General features: G+C 47.4%; 1 protein-coding gene across 1 annotated transcript in view; it reads right to left on the bottom strand.

Moving 5' to 3' along the window:
- The window catches only part of LOC144783893 (extracellular calcium-sensing receptor-like), a 149,992-nt gene that overhangs the window by 37,552 nt on the left and 97,687 nt on the right, over positions 1-14,753 (bottom strand). The window contains exon 3 of the mRNA XM_078662635.1: positions 112-948. Coding sequence (XP_078518761.1) covers positions 112-948 — 837 coding nt within the window. The remainder of the gene's footprint in view (positions 1-111; positions 949-14,753) is intronic.

Genomic DNA, 14,753 nt, shown 5'->3' with positions numbered 1-14,753 from the left:
AGATTATAGTGATTGTGAGAATGAGTTAAGGGGTGTTTTAAGAAAAATTACTATATAGATAGCATAGCTATGACAAACGCAAAACTGTACACAACACATTAGTGCCCTCACCTGCCATGGCTGAAAATCTTTAGGATCTGCACATGTACCAATGGTGAGGGGACCTTCTTGATCTTTACAATGAAGCAGATCATGTAATGCCTGGGCCATGGCATAGATAGCTTGGTATGCTGAAAAAGAGAACCGAAAATCATTCACTTCCAACAACGAAGCATCAAGAGATTCAAGATGTTCTGTCCCACTACAGAGAACCTGCTGGTCTTCTTTTTCCCCAGATTTAGTTCCATTAAATGCATTCATCCATTTGCAACTGAAGGCCTGCTCCCAAAAAGTCTTCATGAATATGTCCTCTGTGTCTCTCAGTGGGTGAATATTGTACAGAAACTCTTTGAGTCCAGGGATGTCTCCTCTGTGCACTGCCAGTCCCAGAGTGCCATTTAATATATGCCACATGCCTCTCCATGAGAAAAAATTTGATGGAACCCAGCTTGTAATACCGATCCAAATTTTTTCAGGGATCCATCTCAGAGATATCTCCTTTAGAAATGGTGCTATATCTATTGCATATGTGTAGCATACAACCACTCTAGCAGTGGATCTTTTAACAGTATCAATGGCATGATCTAAGGATGCCCTGCTGGATTGTGTGGGCAGAGTTTCAAAGAATTCAATGCATATGTCATTCTTTGCAGCCTCCTTTCTAAGCATCTGACTACCTTGGAGACCATGGTCATTATTTGAAACCAGAATTCCAATCCACGTCCATCCAAAGAGGAGCAAAATCTGTATTAAGCCATCCACCTGGAAGGTAGCACTTGTCACTGTCCGTAGGAATGATGGAAATTGGATTTTGTCACTTAGGATTGGAAGTGCTGCAACATAGCTAATCTGGGGAGAAACAATTTTTATAGCACACACATTTAACATATGTAAATCTAGTGTTTTCAAAATAAGTATTGCTTTTTAGCAGTCTAAAGTAATTTCAACTTTCTTTTGTAAATTTTGCAGATACATACATCAACATGTCTGTATTCTATTAAAGGTCAGGACAGCAATATATATATATATATATATATATACATCACACAGGTTGCCCTCAAAGAAAACGCCACAATCTGGAGAGGTAACTCCGTTTATTCGTGGGCTGCAGAAACATCAGTATCTCACATCCCCAATGCAGTCTCTTTGCCATACGCGTTTCAGAAGACTCTGCTTCCTTGTTCACTGGCAGAAAAATGAAGTCACGGCTGCCGTTTAGGGAGCACCTGATAAATAACTCAAAGTCCCGCCTCCTTTAAGCGTGTGCCTCATGGCCTCTTGGTCTTTGAAGTCCCATTTACAACCTCAGTGGGTGCGGCCGTATTTACATAGTCTCTTACCCAAGTGGGTTGCCTGGGAATGGAAAAACCGGCATGACTGCAATTCTGTAATCCCACGAAAATGGGCTCTCCATCCTCACAGCTCCCCGGATGTCCAGCGCTGCAGGGCTGCTCATGAGCAGCAGGGCGTTTCCGCGGCTAGGCTAGCCGCTATTCAATACATCACACAGGTTGCCCTCAAAGAAAACGCCACAATCTGGAGAGGTAACTCCGTTTATTCGTGGGCTGCAGAAACATCAGTATCTCACATCCCCAATGCAGTCTCTTTGCCATACGCGTTTCAGAAGACTCTGCTTCCTTGTTCACTGGCAGAAAAATGAAGTCACGGCTGCCGTTTAGGGAGCACCTGATAAATAGATTGTGGCGTTTTCTTTGAGGGCAACCTGTGTGATATATTGAATAGCGTCTAGCCTAGCCGCGGAAACGCCCTGCTGCTCATGAGCAGCCCTGCAGCGCTGGACATCCGGGGAGCTGTGAGGATGGAGAGCCCATTTTCGTGGGATTACAGAATTGCAGTCATGCCGGTTTTTCCATTCCCAGGCAACCCACTTGGGTAAGAGACTATGTAAATACGGCCGCACCCACTGAGGTTGTAAATGGGACTTCAAAGACCAAGAGGCCATGAGGCACACGCCTAAAGGAGGCGGGACTTTGAGTTATTTATCAGGTGCTCCCTAAACGGCAGCCGTGACGTCATTTTTCTGCCAGTGAACAAGGAAGCAGAGTCTTCTGAAACGCGTATGGCAAAGAGACTGCATTGGGGATGTGAGATACTGATGTTTCTGCAGCCCACGAATAAACGGAGTTACCTCTCCAGATTGTGGCGTTTTCTTTGAGGGCAACCTGTGTGATGTATTGAATAGCGGCTAGCCTAGCCGCGGAAACGCCCTGCTGCTCATGAGCAGCCCTGCAGCGCTGGACATCCGGGGAGCTGTGAGGATGGAGAGCCCATTTTCGTGGGATTACAGAATTGCAGTCATGCCGGTTTTTCCATTCCCAGGCAACCCACTTGGGTAAGAGACTATGTAAATACGGCCGCACCCACTGAGGTTGTAAATGGGACTTTAAAGACCAAGAGGCCATGAGGCACACGCCTAAAGGAGGCGGGACTTTGAGTTATTTATCAGGTGCTCCCTAAACGGCAGCCGTGACTTCATTTTTCTGCCAATGAACAAGGAAGCAGAGTCTTCTGAAACGCGTATGGCAAAGAGACTGCATTGGGGATGTGAGATACTGATGTTTCTGCAGCCCACGAATAAACGGAGTTACCTCTCCAGATTGTGGCGTTTTCTTTGAGGGCAACCTGTGTGATGTATTGAATAGCGGCTAGCCTAGCCGCGGAAACGCCCTGCTGCTTATGAGCAGCCCTGCAGCGCTGGACATCCGGGGAGCTGTGAGGATGGAGAGCCCATTTTCGTGGGATTACAGAATTGCAGTCATGCCGGTTTTTCCATTCCCAGGCAACCCACTTGGGCAAGAGACTATGTAAATACGGCCGCACCCACTGAGGTTGTAAATGGGACTTCAAAGACCAAGAGGCCATGAGGCACACGCCTAAAGGAGGCGGGACTTTGAGTTATTTATCAGGTGCTCCCTAAACGGCAGCCGTGACTTCATTTTTCTGCCAGTGAACAAGGAAGCAGAGTCTTCTGAAACGCGTATGGCAAAGAGACTGCATTGGGGATGTGAGATACTGATGTTTCTGCAGCCCACGAATAAACGGAGTTACCTCTCCAGATTGTGGCGTTTTCTTTGAGGGCAACCTGTGTGATGTATTGAATAGCGGCTAGCCTAGCCGCGGAAACGCCCTGCTGCTCATGAGCAGCCCTGCAGCGCTGGACATCCGGGGAGCTGTGAGGATGGAGAGCCCATTTTCGTGGGATTACAGAATTGCAGTCATGCCGGTTTTTCCATTCCCAGGCAACCCACTTGGGTAAGAGACTATGTAAATACGGCCGCACCCACTGAGGTTGTAAATGGGACTTCAAAGACCAAGAGGCCATGAGGCACACGCCTAAAGGAGGCGGGACTTTGAGTTATTTATCAGGTGCTCCCTAAACGGCAGCCGTGACTTCATTTTTCTGCCAGTGAACAAGGAAGCAGAGTCTTCTGAAACGCGTATGGCAAAGAGACTGCATTGGGGATGTGAGATACTGATGTTTCTGCAGCCCACGAATAAACGGAGTTACCTCTCCAGATTGTGGCGTTTTCTTTGAGGGCAACCTGTGTGATGTATTGAATAGCGGCTAGCCTAGCCGCGGAAACGCCCTGCTGCTCATGAGCAGCCCTGCAGCGCTGGACATCCGGGGAGCTGTGAGGATGGAGAGCCCATTTTCGTGGGATTACAGAATTGCAGTCATGCCGGTTTTTCCATTCCCAGGCAACCCACTTGGGTAAGAGACTATGTAAATACGGCCGCACCCACTGAGGTTGTAAATGGGACTTCAAAGACCAAGAGGCCATGAGGCACACGCCTAAAGGAGGCGGGACTTTGAGTTATTTATCAGGTGCTCCCTAAACGGCAGCCGTGACTTCATTTTTCTGCCAGTGAACAAGGAAGCAGAGTCTTCTGAAACGCGTATGGCAAAGAGACTGCATTGGGGATGTGAGATACTGATGTTTCTGCAGCCCACGAATAAACGGAGTTACCTCTCCAGATTGTGGCATTTTCTTTGAGGGCAACCTGTGTGATGTATTGAATAGCGGCTAGCCTAGCCGCGGAAACGCCCTGCTGCTCATGAGCAGCCCTGCAGCGCTGGACATCCGGGGAGCTGTGAGGATGGAGAGCCCATTTTCGTGGGATTACAGAATTGCAGTCATGCCGGTTTTTCCATTCCCAGGCAACCCACTTGGGTAAGAGACTATGTAAATACGGCCGCACCCACTGAGGTTGTAAATGGGACTTCAAAGACCAAGAGGCCATGAGGCACACGCCTAAAGGAGGCGGGACTTTGAGTTATTTATCAGGTGCTCCCTAAACGGCAGCCGTGACTTCATTTTTCTGTCAGTGAACAAGGAAGCAGAGTCTTCTGAAACGCGTATGGCAAAGAGACTGCATTGGGGATGTGAGATAATGATGTTTCTGCAGCCCACGAATAAACGGAGTTACCTCTCCAGATTGTGGCGTTTTCTTTGAGGGCAACCTGTGTGATGTATTGAATAGCGGCTAGCCTAGCCGCGGAAACGCCCTGCTGCTCATGAGCAGCCCTGCAGCGCTGGACATCCGGGGAGCTGTGAGGATGGAGAGCCCATTTTCGTGGGATTACAGAATTGCAGTCATGCCGGTTTTTCCATTCCCAGGCAACCCACTTGGGTAAGAGACTATGTAAATACGGCCGCACCCACTGAGGTTGTAAATGGGACTTCAAAGACCAAGAGGCCATGAGGCACACGCCTAAAGGAGGCGGGACTTTGAGTTATTTATCAGGTGCTCCCTAAACGGCAGCCGTGACTTCATTTTTCTGCCAGTGAACAAGGAAGCAGAGTCTTCTGAAACGCGTATGGCAAAGAGACTGCATTGGGGATGTGAGATACTGATGTTTCTCCAGCCCACGAATAAACGGAGTTACCTCTCCAGATTGTGGCGTTTTCTTTGAGGGCAACCTGTGTGATGTATTGAATAGCGGCTAGCCTAGCTGCGGAAACGCCCTGCTGCTCATGAGCAGCCCTGCAGCGCTGGACATCCGGGGAGCTGTGAGGATGGAGAGCCCATTTTCGTGGGATTACAGAATTGCAGTCATGCCGGTTTTTCCATTCCCAGGCAACCCACTTGGGCAAGAGACTATGTAAATACGGCCGCACCCACTGAGGTTGTAAATGGGACTTCAAAGACCAAGAGGCCATGAGGCACACGCCTAAAGGAGGCGGGACTTTGAGTTATTTATCAGGTGCTCCCTAAACGGCAGCCGTGACTTCATTTTTCTGCCAGTGAACAAGGAAGCAGAGTCTTCTGAAACGCGTATGGCAAAGAGACTGCATTGGGGATGTGAGATACTGATGTTTCTGCAGCCCACGAATAAACGGAGTTACCTCTCCAGATTGTGGCGTTTTCTTTGAGGGCAACCTGTGTGATGTATTGAATAGCGGCTAGCCTAGCCGCGGAAACGCCCTGCTGCTCATGAGCAGCCCTGCAGCGCTGGACATCCGGGAGCTGTGAGGATGGAGAGCCCATTTTCGTGGGATTACAGAATTGCAGTCATGCCGGTTTTTCCATTCCCAGGCAACCCACTTGGGTAAGAGACTATGTAAATACGGCCACACCCACTGAGGTTGTAAATGGGACTTCAAAGACCAAGAGGCCATGAGGCACACGCCTAAAGGAGGCGGGACTTTGAGTTATTTATCAGGTGCTCCCTAAACGGCAGCCGTGACTTCATTTTTCTGCCAGTGAACAAGGAAGCAGAGTCTTCTGAAACGCGTATGGCAAAGAGACTGCATTGGGGATGTGAGATACTGATGTATCTGCAGCCCACGAATAAACGGAGTTACCTCTCCAGATTGTGGCGTTTTCTTTGAGGGCAACCTGTGTGATGTATTGAATAGCGGCTAGCCTAGCCGCGGAAACGCCCTGCTGCTCATGAGCAGCCCTGCAGCGCTGGACATCCGGGGAGCTGTGAGGATGGAGAGCCCATTTTCGTGGGATTACAGAATTGCAGTCATGCCGGTTTTTCCATTCCCAGGCAACCCACTTGGGTAAGAGACTATGTAAATACGGCCGCACCCACTGAGGTTGTAAATGGGACTTCAAAGACCAAGAGGCCATGAGGCACACGCCTAAAGGAGGCGGGACTTTGAGTTATTTATCAGGTGCTCCCTAAACGGCAGCCATGACTTCATTTTTCTGCCAGTGAACAAGGAAGCAGAGTCTTCTGAAACGCGTATGGCAAAGAGACTGCATTGGGGATGTGAGATACTGATGTTTCTGCAGCCCACGAATAAACGGAGTTACCTCTCCAGATTGTGGCGTTTTCTTTGAGGGCAACCTGTGTGATGTATTGAATAGCGGCTAGCCTAGCCGCGGAAACGCCCTGCTGCTCATGAGCAGCCCTGCAGCGCTGGACATCCGGGGAGCTGTGAGGATGGAGAGCCCATTTTCGTGGGATTACAGAATTGCAGTCATGCCGGTTTTTCCATTCCCAGGCAACCCACTTGGGTAAGAGACTATGTAAATACGGCCGCACCCACTGAGGTTGTAAATGGGACTTCAAAGACCAAAGGGCCATGAGGCACACGCCTAAAGGAGGCGGGACTTTGAGTTATTTATCAGGTGCTCCCTAAACGGCAGCCGTGACTTCATTTTTCTGCCAGTGAACAAGGAAGCAGAGTCTTCTGAAACGCGTATGGCAAAGAGACTGCATTGGGGATGTGAGATACTGATGTTTCTGCAGCCCACGAATAAACGGAGTTACCTCTCCAGATTGTGGCGTTTTCTTTGAGGGCAACCTGTGTGATGTATTGAATAGCGGCTAGCCTAGCCGCGGAAACGCCCTGCTGCTCATGAGCAGCCCTGCAGCGCTGGACATCCGGGGAGCTGTGAGGATGGAGAGCCCATTTTCGTGGGATTACAGAATTGCAGTCATGCCGGTTTTTCCATTCCCAGGCAACCCACTTGGGTAAGAGACTATGTAAATACGGCCGCACCCACTGAGGTTGTAAATGGGACTTCAAAGACCAAGAGGCCATGAGGCACACGCCTAAAGGAGGCGGGACTTTGAGTTATTTATCAGGTGCTCCCTAAACGGCAGCCGTGACTTCATTTTTCTGTCAGTGAACAAGGAAGCAGAGTCTTCTGAAACGCGTATGGCAAAGAGACTGCATTGGGGATGTGAGATAATGATGTTTCTGCAGCCCACGAATAAACGGAGTTACCTCTCCAGATTGTGGCGTTTTCTTTGAGGGCAACCTGTGTGATGTATTGAATAGCGGCTAGCCTAGCCGCGGAAACGCCCTGCTGCTCATGAGCAGCCCTGCAGCGCTGGACATCCGGGGAGCTGTGAGGATGGAGAGCCCATTTTCGTGGGATTACAGAATTGCAGTCATGCCGGTTTTTCCATTCCCAGGCAACCCACTTGGGTAAGAGACTATGTAAATACGGCCGCACCCACTGAGGTTGTAAATGGGACTTCAAAGACCAAGAGGTCATGAGGCACACGCCTAAAGGAGGCGGGACTTTGAGTTATTTATCAGGTGCTCCCTAAACGGCAGCCGTGACTTCATTTTTCTGCCAGTGAACAAGGAAGCAGAGTCTTCTGAAACGCGTATGGCAAAGAGACTGCATTGGGGATGTGAGATACTGATGTTTCTGCAGCCCACGAATAAACGGAGTTACCTCTCCAGATTGTGGCGTTTTCTTTGAGGGCAACCTGTGTGATGTATTGAATAGCGGCTAGCCTAGCCGCGGAAACGCCCTGCTGCTCATGAGCAGCCCTGCAGCGCTGGACATCCGGGGAGCTGTGAGGATGGAGAGCCCATTTTCGTGGGATTACAGAATTGCAGTCATGCAGGTTTTTCCATTCCCAGGCAACCCACTTGGGTAAGAGACTATGTAAATACGGCCGCACCCACTGAGGTTGTAAATGGGACTTCAAAGACCAAGAGGCCATGAGGCACACGCCTAAAGGAGGCGGGACTTTGAGTTATTTATCAGGTGCTCCCTAAACGGCAGCCGTGACTTCATTTTTCTGCCAGTGAACAAGGAAGCAGAGTCTTCTGAAACGCGTATGGCAAAGAGACTGCATTGGGGATGTGAGATACTGATGTTTCTGCAGCCCACGAATAAACGGAGTTACCTCTCCAGATTGTGGCGTTTTCTTTGAGGGCAACCTGTGTGATGTATTGAATAGCGGCTAGCCTAGCCGCGGAAACGCCCTGCTGCTCATGAGCAGCCCTGCAGCGCTGGACATCCGGGGAGCTGTGAGGATGGAGAGCCCATTTTCGTGGGATTACAGAATTGCAGTCATGCCGGTTTTTCCATTCCCAGGCAACCCACTTGGGTAAGAGACTATGTAAATACGGCCGCACCCACTGAGGTTGTAAATGAGACTTCAAAGACCAAGAGGCCTTGAGGCACACGCCTAAAGGAGGCGGGACTTTGAGTTATTTATCAGGTGCTCCCTAAACGGCAGCCGTGACTTCATTTTTCTGCCAGTGAACAAGGAAGCAGAGTCTTCTGAAACGCGTATGGCAAAGAGACTGCATTGGGGATGTGAGATACTGATGTTTCTGCAGCCCACGAATAAACGGAGTTACCTCTCCAGATTGTGGCGTTTTCTTTGAGGGCAACCTGTGTGATGTATTGAATAGCGGCTAGCCTAGCCGCGGAAACGCCCTGCTGCTCATGAGCAGCCCTGCAGCGCTGGACATCCGGGGAGCTGTGAGGATGGAGAGCCCATTTTCATGGGATTACAGAATTGCAGTCATGCCGGTTTTTCCATTCCCAGGCAACCCACTTGGGTAAGAGACTATGTAAATACGGCCGCACCCACTGAGGTTGTAAATGGGACTTCAAAGACCAAGAGGCCATGAGGCACACGCCTAAAGGAGGCGGGACTTTGAGTTATTTATCAGGTGCTCCCTAAACGGCAGCCGTGACTTCATTTTTCTGCCAGTGAACAAGGAAGCAGAGTCTTCTGAAACGCGTATGGCAAAGAGACTGCATTGGGGATGTGAGATACTGATGTTTCTGCAGCCCACGAATAAACAGAGTTACCTCTCCAGATTGTGGCGTTTTCTTTGAGGGCAACCTGTGTGATGTATTGAATAGCGGCTAGCCTAGCCGCGGAAACGCCCTGCTGCTCATGAGCAGCCCTGCAGCGCTGGACATCCGGGGAGCTGTGAGGATGGAGAGCCCATTTTCGTGGGATTACAGAATTGCAGTCATGCCGGTTTTTCCATTCCCAGGCAACCCACTTGGGTAAGAGACTATGTAAATACGGCCGCACCCACTGAGGTTGTAAATGAGACTTCAAAGACCAAGAGGCCTTGAGGCACACGCCTAAAGGAGGCGGGACTTTGAGTTATTTATCAGGTGCTCCCTAAACGGCAGCCGTGACTTCATTTTTCTGCCAGTGAACAAGGAAGCAGAGTCTTCTGAAACGCGTATGGCAAAGAGACTGCATTGGGGATGTGAGATACTGATGTTTCTGCAGCCCACGAATAAACGGAGTTACCTCTCCAGATTGTGGCGTTTTCTTTGAGGGCAACCTGTGTGATGTATTGAATAGCGGCTAGCCTAGCCGCGGAAACGCCCTGCTGCTCATGAGCAGCCCTGCAGCGCTGGACATCCGGGGAGCTGTGAGGATGGAGAGCCCATTTTCATGGGATTACAGAATTGCAGTCATGCCGGTTTTTCCATTCCCAGGCAACCCACTTGGGTAAGAGACTATGTAAATACGGCCGCACCCACTGAGGTTGTAAATGGGACTTCAAAGACCAAGAGGCCATGAGGCACACGCCTAAAGGAGGCGGGACTTTGAGTTATTTATCAGGTGCTCCCTAAACGGCAGCCGTGACTTCATTTTTCTGCCAGTGAACAAGGAAGCAGAGTCTTCTGAAACGCGTATGGCAAAGAGACTGCATTGGGGATGTGAGATACTGATGTTTCTGCAGCCCACGAATAAACGGAGTTACCTCTCCAGATTGTGGCGTTTTCTTTGAGGGCAACCTGTGTGATGTATTGAATAGCGGCTAGCCTAGCCGCGGAAACGCCCTGCTGCTCATGAGCAGCCCTGCAGCGCTGGACATCCGGGGAGCTGTGAGGATGGAGAGCCCATTTTCGTGGGATTACAGAATTGCAGTCATGCCGGTTTTTCCATTCCCAGGCAACCCACTTGGGTAAGAGACTATGTAAATATGGCCGCACCCACTGAGGTTGTAAATGGGACTTCAAAGACCAAGAGGCCATGAGGCACACGCCTAAAGGAGGCGGGACTTTGAGTTATTTATCAGGTGCTCCCTAAACGGCAGCCGTGATTTCATTTTTCTGCCAGTGAACAAGGAAGCAGAGTCTTCTGAAACGCGTATGGCAAAGAGACTACATTGGGGATGTGAGATACTGATGATTCTGCAGCCCACGAATAAACGGAGTTACCTCTCCAGATTGTGGCGTTTTCTTTGAGGGCAACCTGTGTGATGTATTGAATAGCGGCTAGCCTAGCCGCGGAAACGCCCTGCTGCTCATGAGCAGCCCTGCAGCGCTGGACATCCGGGGAGCTGTGAGGATGGAGAGCCCATTTTCGTGGGATTACAGAATTGCAGTCATGCCGGTTTTTCCATTCCCAGGCAACCCACTTGGGTAAGAGACTATGTAAATACGGCTGCACCCACTGAGGTTGTAAATGGGACTTCAAAGACCAAGAGGCCATGAGGCACACGCCTAAAGGAGGCGGGACTTTGAGTTATTTATCAGGTGCTCCCTAAACGGCAGCCGTGACTTCATTTTTCTGTCAGTGAACAAGGAAGCAGAGTCTTCTGAAACGCGTATGGCAAAGAGACTGCATTGGGGATGTGAGATACTGATGTTTCTGCAGCCCACGAATAAACGGAGTTACCTCTCCAGATTGTGGCGTTTTCTTTGAGGGCAACCTGTGTGATGTATTGAATAGCGGCTAGCCTAGCCGCGGAAACGCCCTGCTGCTCATGAGCAGCCCTGCAGCGCTGGACATCCGGGGAGCTGTGAGGATGGAGAGCCCATTTTCGTGGGATTACAGAATTGCAGTCATGCCGGTTTTTCCTTTCCCAGGCAACCCACTTGGGTAAGAGACTATGTAAATACGGCCGCACCCACTGAGGTTGTAAATGGGACTTCAAAGACCAAGAGGCCATGAGGCACACGCCTAAAGGAGGCGGGACTTTGAGTTATTTATCAGGTGCTCCCTAAACGGCAGCCGTGACTTCATTTTTCTGCCAGTGAACAAGGAAGCAGAGTCTTCTGAAACGCGTATGGCAAAGAGACTGCATTGGGGATGTGAGATACTGATGTTTCTGCAGCCCACGAATAAACGGAGTTACCTCTCCAGATTGTGGCATTTTCTTTGAGGGCAACCTGTGTGATGTATATATATATGTATATATATATATATATATATATATATATATATATATATATATATATATATATATATATATATATTCACTGAAAAAAACATAAGTTATAGACCATATATAGTTAGGAATTAGCATTTACAAAACCTTATTTTACTCACACAAAACCATTGAAATTCGCATATATAGTTAGTTGCACTAACTATATATCGCGCACCCGCAATCCACTGCTGATCATGTCACATATTACATCATTCATGACATGGTCAGTGACATCACTGATGACATCACTGATGACATCACTGATGACATCACGGATGACATCACTGATGACATCTCAAATGACACCACTGATGACATCACTGATGACATCTCAAATGACATCACTGATGACATCACTGATGACATCACTGATGACATCACTGATGACATCTCAAATGACATCACTGATGACATCACTGATGACATCACTGATGACATCACTGATGACATCTCATTTGACATTACTGATCACATCACTGATGACATCATTCATCTGATAATACGATGAAACTCTTCAGACTCTAATATAACCTTAGATACACTCAGTGTAAACAGACACTCACAGACTGTCACTCATCCATGGAGTTACTCACACACCTAGTCAGTCATGCAAAGAATCAATCACACCTCCATTTCCTCAACTATACAGTTATACACACCATACTTATTCAAACATATACTAACAGATACTTACTCTCTTATACAATCCCTGATACAAGTTCACAATGATCCATACAGCCACTCACACATTCACTGGCTCTTATGCACAGTTATTTATATATGTCAACTCTCACATGTACTGTGTTTTACATATGTACTTACTTTGACATGTAGCACTGAGATATCCATTCACTCACCAATACACTCATGCACACAGTCAACCGCCCATACAGCTGTTTCCACATGCACTTTTGAACCCATACATCTAGTGAATCAACTGCTCACACATCTATGCACAGAGTCATACACCTCCCAGCCACCCACACACACACTCAGTCTCCCATACATATACTTGGGCAACCAATCATTAACCCATATAGTTACTCATATAGCTACTGATCAACACATGCAGCAGTTTACAGAACAACAGACATAATGATGCACAAATTAAGACAGTTTAGTCACTAACCCATGCACTCAGTGAGACACATTTAATCACTCACTCATACAGTCAGTCATGCACCTACTAAATCCTTCATCCAGACACTTATACATCCACTCATTCTTCAATATGTAAGACATATTTTAACTTTACAGAAACATACAGTCACTGGATGTTGTCATCAGTGATGTCATCAGTGATGTCATTTGAGATGTCATCAGTGATGTCACTGACCATGTCATGAATGATGACATGATCAGCAGTGGATTGCGGGTGCGCGATATATAGTTAGTGCAACTAACTATATATGCGAATTTCAATGGTTTTGTGTGAGTAAAATAAGGTTTTGTAAATGCTAATTCCTAACTATATATGGTCTATAACCTAAGGTTTTTTCAGTGAATTTTCAAGGTTTTGTAAATGCTAATTCCTAACTATATATGGTCTATAACCTATGGTTTTTTCAGTGAATTTCAATGGTTTTTTAATAGCAAATATCAAAAGCTGTAAAATGCATTCTTCTTTTAAAGGAAAAATATATTTTATATGTGTTTAATATAATTTTTTTATGTATATACATTTTTTGAGGGAACGAATTTATCAACTATCAGGCTGAAGAAGAGTGTGGGGAAAAAAAAACAAAGAGGAGGACTAAGAGGAAAGAACAATCAGTTCAAAAATACAATTGCTTTAAAGCATGAAGTGCTTTTCCACACATTTACATTTAAATAACCCATATTAGAATATACAAAATATCTACAGAGGAGACGGTGTACATTGAATTTTAGACTCTTCATTGGTACCTACATGTTGGTACTTACATCACCCACACAACACAACAGCTCTATTCAGAGCTACCCTACCTCAAAGCACTCTAAAATATTATTTTAATATTTCCCTTGGTTTTCCCCTTGTTACGCTTTCCGGAACGCTACCCGGTGCGCGGACCGGGCGCTAACCGTTTTTTTTTTACATATATGGGCCTCCTCAGCCACCCTCAGAAAACCTAGGGGGTCAGGATATGTCTCCCGTGCCCCCTTATACCCATTGCCAACATTGTTTATCCTCCATCTTGTGACTAAATTCGTCCGAAACACAAGATGGCGGACTCCCGTTACGCTACCGGTGAGCTACCCGGTTCATGTACCGGATAGCGCTTCCACCGCGAAAAATCCCCAAAAAATTTATTTAATTTTTTTGCCCCGCGGGGCCCTTTAATAGCCCCCACATCAATCCTAGGGGGTCAGGAGGGGTCTACCTTGCCCCCTTTCATTCATTTCCCCCTTCATTTATTTCCACCTCTTGTCTCTCGATCCTACCGAGAGACAAGATGGCGGCCGCTCCGGACTGTTTAGAATGTTGACAGTCACCGGAGAGCCAATCCGCTTCTCCTCGCGAAGTTCCGTTACGCGTCTGGTACGCGAACCGGGGCGCTAACCGGGACGCTGTCACAGATATATATATTTTTTTTAACGTTAATTTCTCAAAATCCACTGGAGCACATATCTTGAGACCTAGCAAAGGCACATCGGGCAAACAGTCTCTACAATTTTGCCAAGTTTCATAGAAATCCATTCAGCCGTTCGAGCTAAAAGTGAGTCCAACAGCCCTATGGAAAACTCAATGTTAAAAACACATTTTGGGACCCCCCTTTTTTATCGGCCCCCGCTTGACGAAACCCCCCCAAACTTTCAGGGGCCGCTCAGAAACAAAATGTGCCATTTTCCTGAAAATTTCAGCCAATTCCGTCCATCAACGCTAAAGTTATTCAACATAGAATTTTCAGAAATCCCTATTCAAAAAAATCCTAACTATATATATATTTATATATATATACATACATATATATATATATATATATATATATAACATTTCTATGGCAAAATGAAACCCCTCATTTTGTTCCTTTTCAAATTAAATGTATTAAGTGTTACCACTTTATTCCAATCAAGATGACTTCAGGTGTGCCATACTTTTGTCATAAGTAAGACTGTTAGCGTTCTAGTTGTTCTTTAGAACACTCTGGGACATTCTGTCATTGGGCTATAGTTGGGCTACATCTGGCTGATATTTGGGCTACATCTGGGCTCTTTTGTCTCTGGTGGCCATCTTGGGAGACTGCATATCAG

This window comes from Lissotriton helveticus, chromosome 10, assembly GCF_964261635.1.
Source record: "Lissotriton helveticus chromosome 10, aLisHel1.1, whole genome shotgun sequence".
Lineage (NCBI taxonomy): Eukaryota > Metazoa > Chordata > Amphibia > Caudata > Salamandridae > Lissotriton > Lissotriton helveticus.
This window is presented reverse-complemented; position numbering and strand designations above follow the sequence as displayed.